The following is a 13,264-nucleotide window of genomic DNA, read 5'->3' on the forward strand; positions in this document are numbered from 1 at the left end:
ATACGGAGTATCATTCGGATTCGGGTTATATCGGATCGGTTCGGATATACCAGAAATATAATCTAAAATTTAAAAGTAAAACATAAGAAATATATACTTATTTATATATAATTAAGTATTGAGAAAAAGACAAAAATAACACTAAATCAAGTTTTTGTTCCCAAACTAGCACTCAAGGTCAAAAGTCACAAAAATAGCACTTAATGTTTTATCAAAAGTCACAAACTTAGGGTTTAGAGTTAAAGGGTGGGGTTTAGGATTTAGGGTTTAGGGTTTAGGGTTTAGAGTTTAGGATTTAGGGTTTAGAGTTTAGGGTTTAGGGTTTAGAGTTTAGGGTTTACGGTTTAGAGTTTAGGGTTTCGGTTTAGGGTTTAGGGTTTAGGGTTTAGAGTTTAGGGTTTAGAGTTTAGGGTTTAGGGTTTAGAGTTGAGAAATGAAGTTTTGGGGATAAGATTTCAAATTTTGAAAAATAAAAAAATTAAAATTTTCAAAAGATAAAATGCTATTTTGGTCATTTTAGTTTTTGAGTGCTATTTTTGTGATATAAACTTAGAAATGTGCGATTTTGGAGATTTGCCCTTAAGTATTTAAGGTAATTATTTAAATTTTATTGTTAGATAACATATCAAAATAAATATGAAATTGAATATTTGAAGTATATATTCATGTTTTATATATTATATTGTATCTTATTTTGGACATTCGGATCGGTTTCTTCGAATTTTTTGGTTTTTTTTGGTTTTTCGGGTTACCCGTTCGGGTTCGGTTAATAATACTTCAGGTTCAGATATGTTTTGTACCACCTTACAAGACTCATTCGAACATTTTTAACATTTCTGACCGGGTATGGATCAGGTTCGGTTCAGATTTCGGGTTATAAATATTATGACCGGGCTTATTAGTGGTGAGACTAATTAATTATATGCTAGTCGACATCGGGGAACGATCTTGGTAGAGTGAATATTATGACTTCTAAGTTCAGCTAATTAGTGTAATCCCAGGAATTTAATGAAATATTTTTTTCTTGAACGGTTAATCTTTTTTTTTTTTTTTTTGTAACACTGAACGGTTAATCTATATCTATCTATCTATTATTAAGTTGTGTTTGCTCTCCCCTGAGAGAGCCACGTCATTAAGTAAATCAAGGGGAGAGTGACATGTGTTCACCCAAATCAATCGGTCCTTTTAGTGGGCTGTAATGGTTTCCTATTAATTTCAACCGTCTCTCTCTTAACTCTCTTCTCTTCGTATGCGAAAGTCTGCGACTCTGCGTCGCCGACGAGATAGTAAAAGACTGTTCTTCTTACTGCCATCGAATCTCCATCTGTATTATTATGTTTTGCCATTAATTCCGATGAAAACCTGTTAGAATCCGGCGGTTGTGTCTTTTCGATTGATTTTCATCTCACCAGCAAAAGAATTCTGGGATCGTTACGAAAATCAGATGAAATCAAACGTGGTCTTTATCACTATAAATAGGTAATCTCATTCCATTGAAACTCATATCTTCATTCCTCTCGATAGTATAGATTTCTAGAGCTAAGAATGGCTATACAAGTTTATTTTCAGTATTGATGCTGATGAGATTCGATCATATGAATAAGATTGTTCCAAATCCTCACGGTTTGGTTCCCGACGACTCAAAACAATTACTTCAACGGAGCCACCGTTAGCTATTTTGGCAGAGAAACGTGTCTGTTCCAGTGTCGGCCAGTTCTACAGAAGAAGACGACATTCCAAATATCAGTCACAGGACTGAGTTGGTGGAACATAGGTCAATATTCCGAAGCTCTAAGTAGTATGCCTAAGGTATAGTTATCCCTCTTTCTGCAATTTAGTAGAAAGGAGCTAGAAAGCATGTATTTACTGTTTGACTCGAGTAATATCAGAGAGTGAGATGGCAAATGATTGTTTTGCATTCCTCAAATTGTTTTAAAAACAACCATCTCCCCCCCTCCTATCTTTGTTCATGGAAGCCAATCTTTCCCTGTAAAATGCGAGAATTTTTTGGGTGGATCTCTTAAAAATCGGGTTCTCATCTTCCACCATATGCATAATTTATTCCATTTCAAGAGACGTTTGGTCTATATATTATCTTTGTTCAGTGATTTCAATCTCCTAAGTTCTGATTAAGATTGATATTTATACATTCCGAAATTAAATCTTTTCGTTTTAGTTTGAAAGAAAAGAAAAGATTTAAACGTGAGGATAGAGAATTTTGTATGGTTAATATGGTGAGAATAGAGAATTCAGGATAATGATGTTGAACGTTTTAGCGCTTAAGTTGTATCTGCGTCATGTTTATCTGTCACATGCATTTCTGGTTTACTTTTAGGATTCACTTGGACTAAGAGAACTATACATGCTTTAAATGGTATGTTGTGGCATGTTTCAAATCATCATTGACGGCATTATTTACACTTGGGAAGACATCACATGTATTGACGTGTCCCTTAAGGTACAATATCTTACTTCTGGTATTGATGTACTATATTTTCCCTTTTGCTGCTTACGGCCCGAACCTCAGCTCCAGAGTGTTTATGTATTTATCTTCTCTTGCTCCACTTCATGTAGATAAGCCAATGGTGTGCAAAACATTTACGCGTGTATGTAATATCGATTGAGGAGCCTCAAGAGGAAGAGGATTCAAACAGTTTCTTTCAGGTTGGTGATGTTTGACGTTTCTGTAAGTACAATTCTGTAGAGCTAATGATTACTCGCTAACTGAGTTATTCATTGTTATGCAGCTTCTTTTGGATTAACTTCATTTTTCTGCTACAAGTCTAGAACTTTTTGGAAAAATATGTTTCATGAGTGATAGGGAATCATTTTAGTGATTCACAAGTAGTTCATTCTTTAAATCATTATATTTATGCAATCAACCCGTTAAAACTATAGAACAAAATCATGTAATAGGAAATAACTCAAAATTTATGGAAGACGTAACAGAAAAACGTAATAGGTTGTTACAAAAAAGCAGCAAGTATAACATCATCAAAACAAATCACAGCTTCAAAATATGGCACGGCCCAAATAAAGAGTTTATAAACGTGGGAGAAACTAATTGGACTAAAAGTGAGAGGAAACCGGTGAACCGGGCTTGCAAATCTTTGGCATAGAGAAAGACGATTGGTTTGATCTGGTTTACATGGAAGAAACTGGTGGTGACCGGTTTAAGGTTTGAGCTAAAAGTTCAACATAGATTTTCTGTGGTCAGTCTAGGGGTGTTCAATCCGGATATCGGTTCGGTTTAGGTTCGGTTTTTTTCGGTTTTCGGTATTTCGGTTAGTAAAATATAACTACCATTCTAAATCCATATTTACTTCGGTTCGGTTCAGTTTATATACCGTCAGTTTTTGGTTTATTCGGTTTATACCAAAAAATATAATTATTTAGTTTGAGATCATATAAAAAGAATTTTAGAATCATATTATCAACACAGTCATTTATTAAAAATATATTACATGTTCAAATAAATGAACAAAAAAGTAAAAATGCTTCTACCATCAAATAAAATAATCAAATCTATAACTAAAATCAGAGCCTGAAATTTTGAAAATAAAAATATGAAACAAAACAGAAACATGAAAGAAAAGTTTTTTCACTCTTTCATATTTAGTGTTCATTAAAGTCATGCTTTTTCGTTTGAACACGAAACTCTGTTTGTTTATAGATAAGAAAAAAATTATGAAAATTTTCTATTAATTATTTTCTATCAAATTTATAATCTTCATATTAATTTAGTGAATACTAAAATAAAGCAAAAAGATAAAAAAAAAAACTTAAAAATAAGATGTCTGAATTGCGATGTATTGTTATTTAATTATAGTTCAATTTTTTTACAAATTGTTCTTTATTACTATAACATTATGGTAATAGTTATTAACACAAATTTAACTTATATAACAAATAGATATTCATGTATTGTTATAAAATAGATACATATTTACATGTTTCTACTTTTAGTCGGTTTTGTTCGGTTATTCGGTTTAATCGGTTATATACCAAACCATATCCAAATCCTACGGTTTTTATAAAATTATATCCATTCGGTTTATATGGTATATACCAAAACCAAACCATATTGTCTATTTCGGTTCGGTTCGGTTCGGTACGGTTCGGTTTTACCATATTGAACAGCCCTAGGTCAGTCGACAATTTTTTTAAAAAAATCTAATTACAAGTCAAAGTATAATAAACATGAAAAACCAATTAAAACAGTTACACTTTTGCTTCTTTTTTTTTTTTTTTTTCACGATGAGATACAAAGATAAATCTTAGTATGAATCGGCGAAAGCCAAGTTGCGAATGTCGATCCAGTGTGGCACACACGTGTTAATATATGAGAAAACACGCTTCCTTGTTCGAGCATGTCTTGCGAGGAAGTCTGCTTTGGTGTTACTGGATCTGCTCTTGTAGACCACTTGTCCATCTTGGTAGTGCGTCCACAGAGTTTTAAACTCGTTAAGTTCAGCTGCAAAGGCTGGCCAGTCTTCAGGTGTAGCGATCATTTTGACTAGCTCTTGAGAGTCAGTAACAAAATAATTGCAGTAACGCTGATTGCGAGATAAACATTTCAGAGCCCATATCAAACTTTTTAGTTCAGTATGAAGCGGTGAGATTTGTCTATGGCAGCCTTGGAGCCTGAGGATATCTATTGAGCCGTCTTGTAGCTGTAGGATCCAGCCTACTCCACTCGTGGTTTCATCATTTTTCCACGATCCGTCCACCCTACATATGGTACCTCAGTGGGGGTTCTTGGTATGCATTCCATGGTGCTTTCACATGGGTCGATCTCTTCATTGGCCAAAAACCATGCATTACATTCACGTATCGCCAGATCAATCGTGTCCATAGGTGAGAAGTCACGTCCATTAAACAACTTTTCGTTCCGGCCTTTCCATATATACCAAATAATCCAAGGGAAGACCCTGGTTAATTCCTCCATAGTTCCACCCGAATTGGATCTTCAGAGGAGGTAATCCATATTGGTATAGAGATTTTCATATGGAAAGACTCCCGGAGCCGAAGGAATCGTTGAGAGGGCCCAGCATTGCATAGCAGGAGGGCATGTAAAAAACGTGTAGTTAATAGTTTCCTCAGCATAGCCACATCTTGGGCAGCTAGGATCGTTCCCAATATGTCTTTTGAAAAGTCTTTCATTGACTGAAATTGCCCCTGATAGAATCTGCCACATAAAATGGCAGATTTTTTTTCCGCTTTTGACTTTCCAAATTTTTTTCTTGAGCGGGTTGAGGGAAGGTAGCTGATTCCTAAATTCAGTATCCTCATCTGGTTTTGATCTTGCAAGCATGTAGCCTGACTTGACCGAGTATTTCCCAGAAGTGGTTAGGTTCCAGCAATATCCATCCCGACTGGGATTTCTATTGAGATTTAAGCTTCGAACCAACGGTATGTCATTGGGGTGGAGCAAATTCCTGAGTTTAGGAATGTTCCACTCTTTTTCACAGGATCGATTAGGTCAGACACTCTCAAGTTCGGATCATAATCATGTGTTATCGTAGGAGGCCTGGCGGTCTCATCCGGTATCCACGAGTCATGCCAAACCAGTGCATCTTCCCCTGTTCCTATTGTTCGTCTAAGACCTTTAGTGACAAGATCTTTTGCAGCCATAATGCTTCTCCAACCATAGGATTGTCTTGAAGCTTTTGGTGCTTTGAAAAGATGTGAATTTCGAAAATACCTCCCTTTAAGGACTCTTGTAAGTAAAGAATTTGGGTTGTGTTCCAATCGCCAAAGTTGTTTAGCTAATAAAGCTATATTAAATTCTTCGAGCAATCGGAACCCAATCCCTCCATCCTTCTTGGAGAGGCAGAGTTTGTCCCATGATATCCAATGCATACCTTTTGAGGTTGGGCCAGAGCCCCACCAAAAATTAGATGTCGCACTAGATATCTTTTTACATAGTCCTTTAGGGAGGAGGTAGAACGACATTGGGAATGTCGGAATGGCTGCTACTACAGATTTGATCATGACTTCTTTGCCGGCTCTGGAAAGGTATTTTGCCGTCCATCCATTAACTTTCTTATGAAGATTGTTTTGGACATAGGCAAAGGCCTGGGTCTTAGAGCCTTGGAGTAGCTCCGGGATGCCTAAATATTTTCCATTGCCGCTTTAAGTTGTAATGCCTAAGATATTCTGCAGGTTTTCCATATTTTCTTGGGGCACTTTTTTACCGAAAGTGATAGCTGATTTCTCAAGATTAATTCTTTGTCCAGAGCCAATTCCATAAGTGTTTAGAGCGTTGAGTAGGCTGTTTCATTGTTCTGGGACTGCTTTACAGAAGAAGAGGCTGGCATCTGCAAAGAGGAGATGAGATATCGGAGGACTTGTGTAACATCCCCGTCCCATAGTCTGAACTGGATCAGTCCAAGGTCGGACTGATCAGACGGGACAGACATGTTGGACATGTCATATGGATGGTACTGGTCAGGTTAAGACGATATTGTCTGTCCGAACATAGCAGTCAAGCTTGTCGGACTAAGCTGGAACGATTCAGACGAGGCAGCTGGACTTGTCATCTGAGATCAGTTAGTCAATGTGTGGACTGACTGGTATACGTTCTGACGGGAACAGATACTGAGCTGAACATGAACTGATTAGCTAAGGAGAATGGCAGGATCAGTTACTGGAACGGTTACAAAATAGTTACCAGAACAGTTACATGATGGTTCCAGGTGGTTACTGGACGGCTTAACTGACTGGGACGGTTTATGAACAGTTGAGTTCTGGAACCGCTAAGGCAGTTAAAGAGCAGTTGGAACTGCTGGGAGTTACTGGGAAACCGTCAAAGACGGTTACGGACTGATAAGGAACTGTCCGAGAGCGGTTACTGGCGGTTTTGGGGTGGGAACCGTCCAACCACTGATTTAATCTGATTTTCACGGATCAGAGAGGGACATCTCTTCTGGAGACGGTTCTGAAGAGACAACAGGAGAGAGAGAGCGGAGAGAAAAGGAAAACTGCCAGGACGGTTACTGGGAGCAGTTACAGACGGTTGGGAAGAGGAGAAACCGTCCAGAACTTCCTTTTTATTCTGAACTTCGCGGACTGATGGGACACACGGGTTCTGATACAGAAACACAGAACAGAACAGAGAGAGAGAGACAAGAAAACTGATGGAGAGAGACGAAGATCGCCGGAAAGGATCGTTCGGATTCTGATCCGACTGTCCTAAAGCCGAGCGATGGTGTGTTCGGTGTGGTCTGAGTCGTGTCAGACGGACTGAAGATGGAACGATCGTTCTCGATGTAGTTACTGCGGTATACGGTGGTTACAGTCCATGGAACGGTGCGCAAGCCGCGGGAAAGGGACCGCTGGCTTAATCTGTGCAGTCATTGTTGTGTACTGATGGATCGCGATGCATACTAGAGCCTGCGGTGGCTAAGATCGAGATGCAGTGGTCGCGGGCCTGGAGACAGCGTATCTCTTGGGTTCGATGTCCTGATCTGAACAATCCCGATCGGACACTGTGTACGAATTGGGTGTGGTCTGTGTGCGACAGCATATGCTATCAGTCTGTTCTGATTAACTGATGGAAAGATCGGATACTGTGCTTGGAACGATCCTAGCCATGGAGAGTTGTGGTACTGACGTGATCGGTTTGATTGGATCGTTGGAGGCGATCGGGACCAACGACATACTGAAGGAGGATCGACTGGAAATAGGATCGAGTTTGCTGATGCGTGTGGCACAAGAGGGCGTGTTACTGATACTGGAATGACTGAGGAGCAGGATGGCAGTGGGGAGAACTGATTGGATCGAGGGCTGTGGAGCCGACTGTGTACTGACTGATCCGGATGTGATCAGGGACTGGTTCTGGGGCGCTAAGCATGGCTAGCGTATTGTCTGTTCAGGATGGCTGGTTGGAGACCAAGCCGTCTCTCTTTGTTTACTTGGGTCATGTGGGGATGGTTGGTTGAGTGACTAAGGAACAAAGAGATTCGGTTAAGTATCTGATCGAGCTGGCTGGATAAGACGGATGGGAAGCATGGAGACATCAAGGACGGAACGTGGAGGAACCATGAGTCAAACAAGGACCAAGGCAGTAAGGTACATGTTTATTATACTGTCAGTCTTAGTGATTTGCTAGGATGCTGGTTAGGCTTAGTGAACACTGGGGACTGATCTGAACCTCATAGAGGAAAACTGTAATAAAAAAATCGCAAGTTAGGGAAAAATCGGGTATGGATCACGTTTGATCGAGGGGAGTGAACTGGGGTCGTACTGGCGGTAAGGAAACCGGGTCGGGGCCTCACAAGTGGTATAAGAGCGATTACGTTCTAGGACAGAGTTCGAAGGATTATTCAAGATTTGTCTAGACCGAACAGACGTGGAAAATGCTAAGCGCGAGCATTGGAGAACTGACGAGAGACTTGATCTTGGGAGTGATCAAGTCGGACTTACACTTTGTATGGGCAAATGTAAGTTGGAAGTCTAAATGTAAAGAAACCGGAGATAAGATCATTGATGAATGATTGGATTGGTTGAATGAAGTATGAGTTAAGATCATTTGGAGAATGATCGGATTGCTTAAGGTGTTCTGGATTACTCGAGAGAGTTATCCAATAAATTTTTCTAAGTGTTGGAAACAACCGAGAGGTTTGTTTAAGTCAATGGATCCGGATTATGAAGTGAAGAAACGGGAAAGATTGACGAAGTGTATTCCGAAGCTTAAGGATAATAAGCTGACTGGAGTTAGGATTGAATCAAGTGGCTCGAGAAAGCCAAGGATGCCTCGGAAAAGTCTAAATAAGACAAGGAACTGTCAAGGACAATGATGTCGGATATAGAGTCAAGGAGCTGATGAGTTTAACTCTGTATGGACAAGACGTCCATAACTGAATTTGGCAAGAAGACTTCAGCGGAAAGGTTCAAGGTAGAATAGCCGAGTGGATGAGCTGAAGGTTGTGAACGGAAAACTGAGTTGGACAAGTCGTCCATGGAAGAGCCTAAGGACTAATGGCTAAGGCACTGATGCTGGGATGTGAAGTACAGAGACTTACATTCGAATGGAACGTCTGTTGAGAATGCCTAGACGGATTCTAGGATTTCCAAGGTAATGGACAAGCTGGTCCGGGAAATTGAAACTGGAAGTTCCATTGAAGGATTCGGAAAAAATTCTGCGTAAGACTTACACATAGCAAGTGGCAAGTGTAAGCAAGTCTGGATATAAAAAAAAATGGACAATGGAATTGTCAAGACTGACTAAGCTTGATTGTCTTAGTAGGTTTGTGCGGTCCGAGAGTTGAGATCATCGAAACAAGAGATTAGAAGTCAGGTGTACTTGCCAAAGACTTGTTAAGTGATCAAGAAACTACTCGGAGGTACAAGATGCTATTGATGATGAGTTGTGGTCAGAGTTTCAAAAGTAGTAAATGATCGGTTCCTACCAGGAGCGTCTAGATCAGACAATGTACTTAGGCGCTGTGATGCTTGCTAAGGTTTGCTGGATTTTTGATGATGGCTCAAAAATTTGGGACGATCATTTGAGTTTATATTATTGATTCCTTTCATGCGAGAGTCTAGATCAGTCTAGGTGCTTATGGCTGAGATGCTCATTAAGACTTAGCTGGATTACTAGACGGCTGCTCGATGACTTGGAATGATAATGCTAGACTAGACTAAGTGTTTGATCAACTGGACAAGTGGGAATACTGAAACATTAGTGTTAGTGGAGATGATATGCCCTTAGAAACTGAATGGGTTTGCTAAGGCGTAACTGTACTAATACTGTATGCTCTGGCGTCTATGGAAACCGAGAGTTTCCAAGACGTGACTGTCTGTCATCGAGTGTACTGTCCTGACGTCTGTGGGAATCGGAGAGTTGCCAAGACGTAACTGTTGTCGCGTTGGTGGGAACTAGACTAGTTCGCCATCGTGTGTCTGTATTGTTGTCTGCGGAAACCCAATCTGATGTATGTGGGAGATGTACCTTCCAAGACATAACTGTACTGTTACTAGAACTCAAGGAGTTCACTACTGTGGGTTTCCGATTGCGATGAAAGCATGGATGGTAACTAGTGAGAGTTTGCCACCACATGTCTGTAGGACGTCTGTGTGTTAAGTACGTATTGTATGAACTGATGTCGTTTGGAACTGCTGAGTTTCCAAGACATAACTGTGGCTGAGTCAATGGGAACAAGATGAGTTTGTCATTATGGGATTGTGAACCAGGAAGGACTGGGAGTCCGAAAGGAAAACTGTGCAAGGGGTCAAGTGTAGGATCCGGTGAGAAATGTAAATAAAGATCAGTAAAGATCTAAGAAAAGCTGATATCGATCATCATAGGTGGTCGGGGACTGGTTAGGATCAGGGAGTGATCCGATGAAACAACTTTAAGGATCAAGATGAGATCCATGCGTTCTGAAAAGATTAAGTTCCTAGTATTCGGAGTTAGGCCATGCTAAGGAACCCTGGAGTGCGAGAACCAAGCAGTCAAGTCAGGATTGGACTGAGACTGGTTGGAACTGAGTTCCGGAGGGACAAAAGTTGAGTCAATAAGTGACTGTGATTGGTTAAGGTTTAAGCTGAAAAACTTAACTAAGATAGTGAGTTAACATTTCGAGAATTGAGGTAAACTGGTCAGCACTATTGGGAGTCTAGCGTTCTCGCCAAAGTGTGTTTCCAAACACCAAGAGATTGCTCGGAAGTAAGGACTACTATGCTTAGTGAGTTGGTGCACTGAACCGAGGCTGTTGAAAAAAAAAAAATGGTAAAGAGACCGGATCGAATTATTGATATCTGAGATCAAATCCAAGTGTGATTATGATCAGGAAGTCTGGAACACAGTAATGGTCGAGTGATCGAATGCCTGAGCATTGAGTTAAGGCATGAGTGCCGTTTGATTGGGATTCATTCCAAGTGGGGGAGACAGTTCTGAATGGATAGAACAAAGTTCTACTATCTGCAGAATTCGAGGACGAATTCATTCCAAGTGGGGGAGACTTGTAACATCCCCGTCCCGTAGTCTGAACTGGATCAGTCCAAGGTCGGACTGATCAGACGGGACATACATGTTGGACATGTCATATGGATGGTACTGGTTAGGTTAAGACGATATTGTCTGTCCGAACATAGCAGTCAAGCTTGTCGGACTAAGCTGGAACGATTCAGACGAGGCAGCTGGACTTGTCATCTGAGATCAGTTAGTCAATGTGTGGACTGACTGGTATACGTTCTGACGGGAACAGATACTGAGCTGAACATGAACTGATTAGCTAAGGAGAATGGCAGGATCAGTTACTGGAACGGTTACAAAATAGTTACCGGAACAGTTACATGATGGTTCCAGGTTGTTACTGGACGGCTTAACTGACTGGGACGGTTTATGAACAGTTGATTTCTGGAACCGCTAAGGCAGTTAAAGAGCAGTTGGAACTGCTGGGAGTTACTGGGAAACCGTCAAAGACGGTTACAGACTGATAAGGAACTGTCCGAGAGCGGTTACTGACGGTTTTTGGGTGGGAACCGTCCAACCACTGATTTAATCTGATTTTCACGGATCAGAGAGGGAAATTTCTTCTGGAGACTGTTCTGAAGAGACAACAGGAGAGAGAGAGCGGAGAGAAAAGAAAAACTGCCAGGACGGTTACTGGGAGCAGTTACGGACGGTTGGGAAGAGGAGAAACCGTCCAGAACTTCCTTTTTATTCTGAACTTCGCGGACTGATGGGACACACGGGTTCTGATACAGAAACACAGAACAGAACAGAGAGAGAAAGAGACAAGAAAACTGATGGAGAGAGACGAAGATCGCCGGAAAGGATCGTTCGGATTCTGATCCGACTGTCCTAGAGCCGAGCGATGGTGTGTTCGGTGTGGTCTGAGTCGTGTCAGACGGACTGAAGATGGAACGATGGTTCTCGATGTAGTTACTGCGGTATACGGTGGTTACAGTCCATGGAACGGTGCGCAAGCCTCGGGAAAGGGACCGCTGGCTTAATCTGTGCAGTCATTGTTGTGTACTGATGGATCGCGATGCATACTAGAGCCTGCGGTGGCTAAGATCGAGATGCAGTGGTCGCGGGCCTGGAGACAGCGTATCTGTTGGGTTCGATGTCCTGATCTGAACAATCCCGATCGGATACTGTGTACGGATTGGGTGTGGTCTGTGTGCGACAGCATATGCTATCAGTCTGTTCTGATTAACTGATGGAAAGATCGGATACTGTGCTTGGAACGATCCTAGCCATGGAGAGTTGTGGTACTGACGTGATCGGTTTGATTGGATCGTTGGAGGCGATCGGGACCAACGACATACTGAAGGAGGATCGACTGGAAATAGGATCGAGTTTGCTGATGCGTGTGGCACAAGAGGGCGTGTTACTGATACTGGAATGACTGAGGAGCAGGATGGCAGTGGGGAGAACTGATTGGATCGAGGGCTGTGGAGCCGACTGTGTACTGACTGATCCGGATGTGATCAGGGACTGGTTCTGGGGCGCTAAGCATGGCTAGCGTATTGTCTGTTCAGGATGTCTGGTTGGAGACCAAGCCGTCTCTCTTTGTTTACTTGGGTCATGTGGGGATGGTTGGTTGAGTGACTAAGGAACAAGGGGATTCGGTTAAGTATCTGATCGAGCTGGCTGGATAAGACGGATGGGAAGCATGGAGACATCAAGGACGGAACGTGGAGGAACCATGAGTCAAACAAGGACCAAGGCAGTAAGGTACATGTTTATTATACTGTCAGTCTTAGTGATTTGCTAGGATGCTGGTTAGGCTTAGTGAACACTGGGGACTGATCTGAACCTCATAGAGGAAAACTGTAATAAAAAAATCGCAAGTTAGGGAAAAATCGGGTATGGATCACGTTTGATCGAGGGGAGTGAACTGGGGTCGTACTGGCGGTAAGGAAACCGGGTCGGGGCCTCACAACTTGCCTGGGCCACCTTGAGGACCGTGATCTGTCCTAAATTTTCAGCTGTTCTTATATTCGCTATAAGAACTTCTGTGCAGAGAATGAAAAGGTATGGTGAGAGTGGGTTTCCCTGCCGTAATCCTCTAGAGGGAGTTATTTGGCCTGTGGGATTTCCATTTATCAGTGCACTATAGGAGACTGATCTGACACATCTCATTATCCAATGGATCCATTTCTCTTAATCCCATTTTCCTCATCATAGCTTCTAAGAAATCCCATTCCACTCTGTCGTAAGCTTTGCTCATGTCTGTTTTAATGGCCATGAACTCATTCTTACATTTATTATTAGTTCTCAGAGCGTGAAAGGCTTCTTGGGCTAGAA

At 41.4% G+C, this 13,264-nt stretch overlaps 1 protein-coding gene and 1 long non-coding RNA gene across 3 annotated transcripts; one reads left to right on the plus strand and one right to left on the minus strand.

The window, feature by feature from the left end:
* Positions 1-1,166: 1,166 nt before the first annotated feature.
* LOC106356138 lies at positions 1,167-2,969 on the plus strand. 2 transcript variants are annotated; one of them, XR_007326683.1, is made up of 5 exons: positions 1,167-1,479; positions 1,605-1,809; positions 2,336-2,458; positions 2,575-2,664; positions 2,748-2,969. It is a non-coding gene; the product is annotated as an uncharacterized LOC106356138 (long non-coding RNA). The 2 variants fall into 2 exon arrangements; XR_001271985.3 differs by having other exon boundaries at positions 1,178-1,479; positions 1,570-1,809.
* A 2,425-nt stretch (positions 2,970-5,394) lies between these two features.
* Positions 5,395-5,955, minus strand: LOC106354949 (uncharacterized mitochondrial protein AtMg00310-like). The gene has a single exon (XM_013794984.2). It carries the CDS (start codon positions 5,953-5,955, stop codon positions 5,395-5,397), a length of 561 nt encoding a protein of 186 aa, XP_013650438.2.
* Positions 5,956-13,264: the final 7,309 nt, after the last annotated feature.

Source organism: Brassica napus, chromosome C7 (assembly GCF_020379485.1).
Source record: "Brassica napus cultivar Da-Ae chromosome C7, Da-Ae, whole genome shotgun sequence".
NCBI lineage: Eukaryota > Viridiplantae > Streptophyta > Magnoliopsida > Brassicales > Brassicaceae > Brassica > Brassica napus.

Bases quoted from the DNA above. Each gene is read 5' to 3' on its own strand.
- LOC106354949 (XM_013794984.2), bottom strand. From the start codon at position 5,955: ATGTCGTTCTACCTCCTCCCTAAAGGACTATGTAAAAAGATATCTAGT.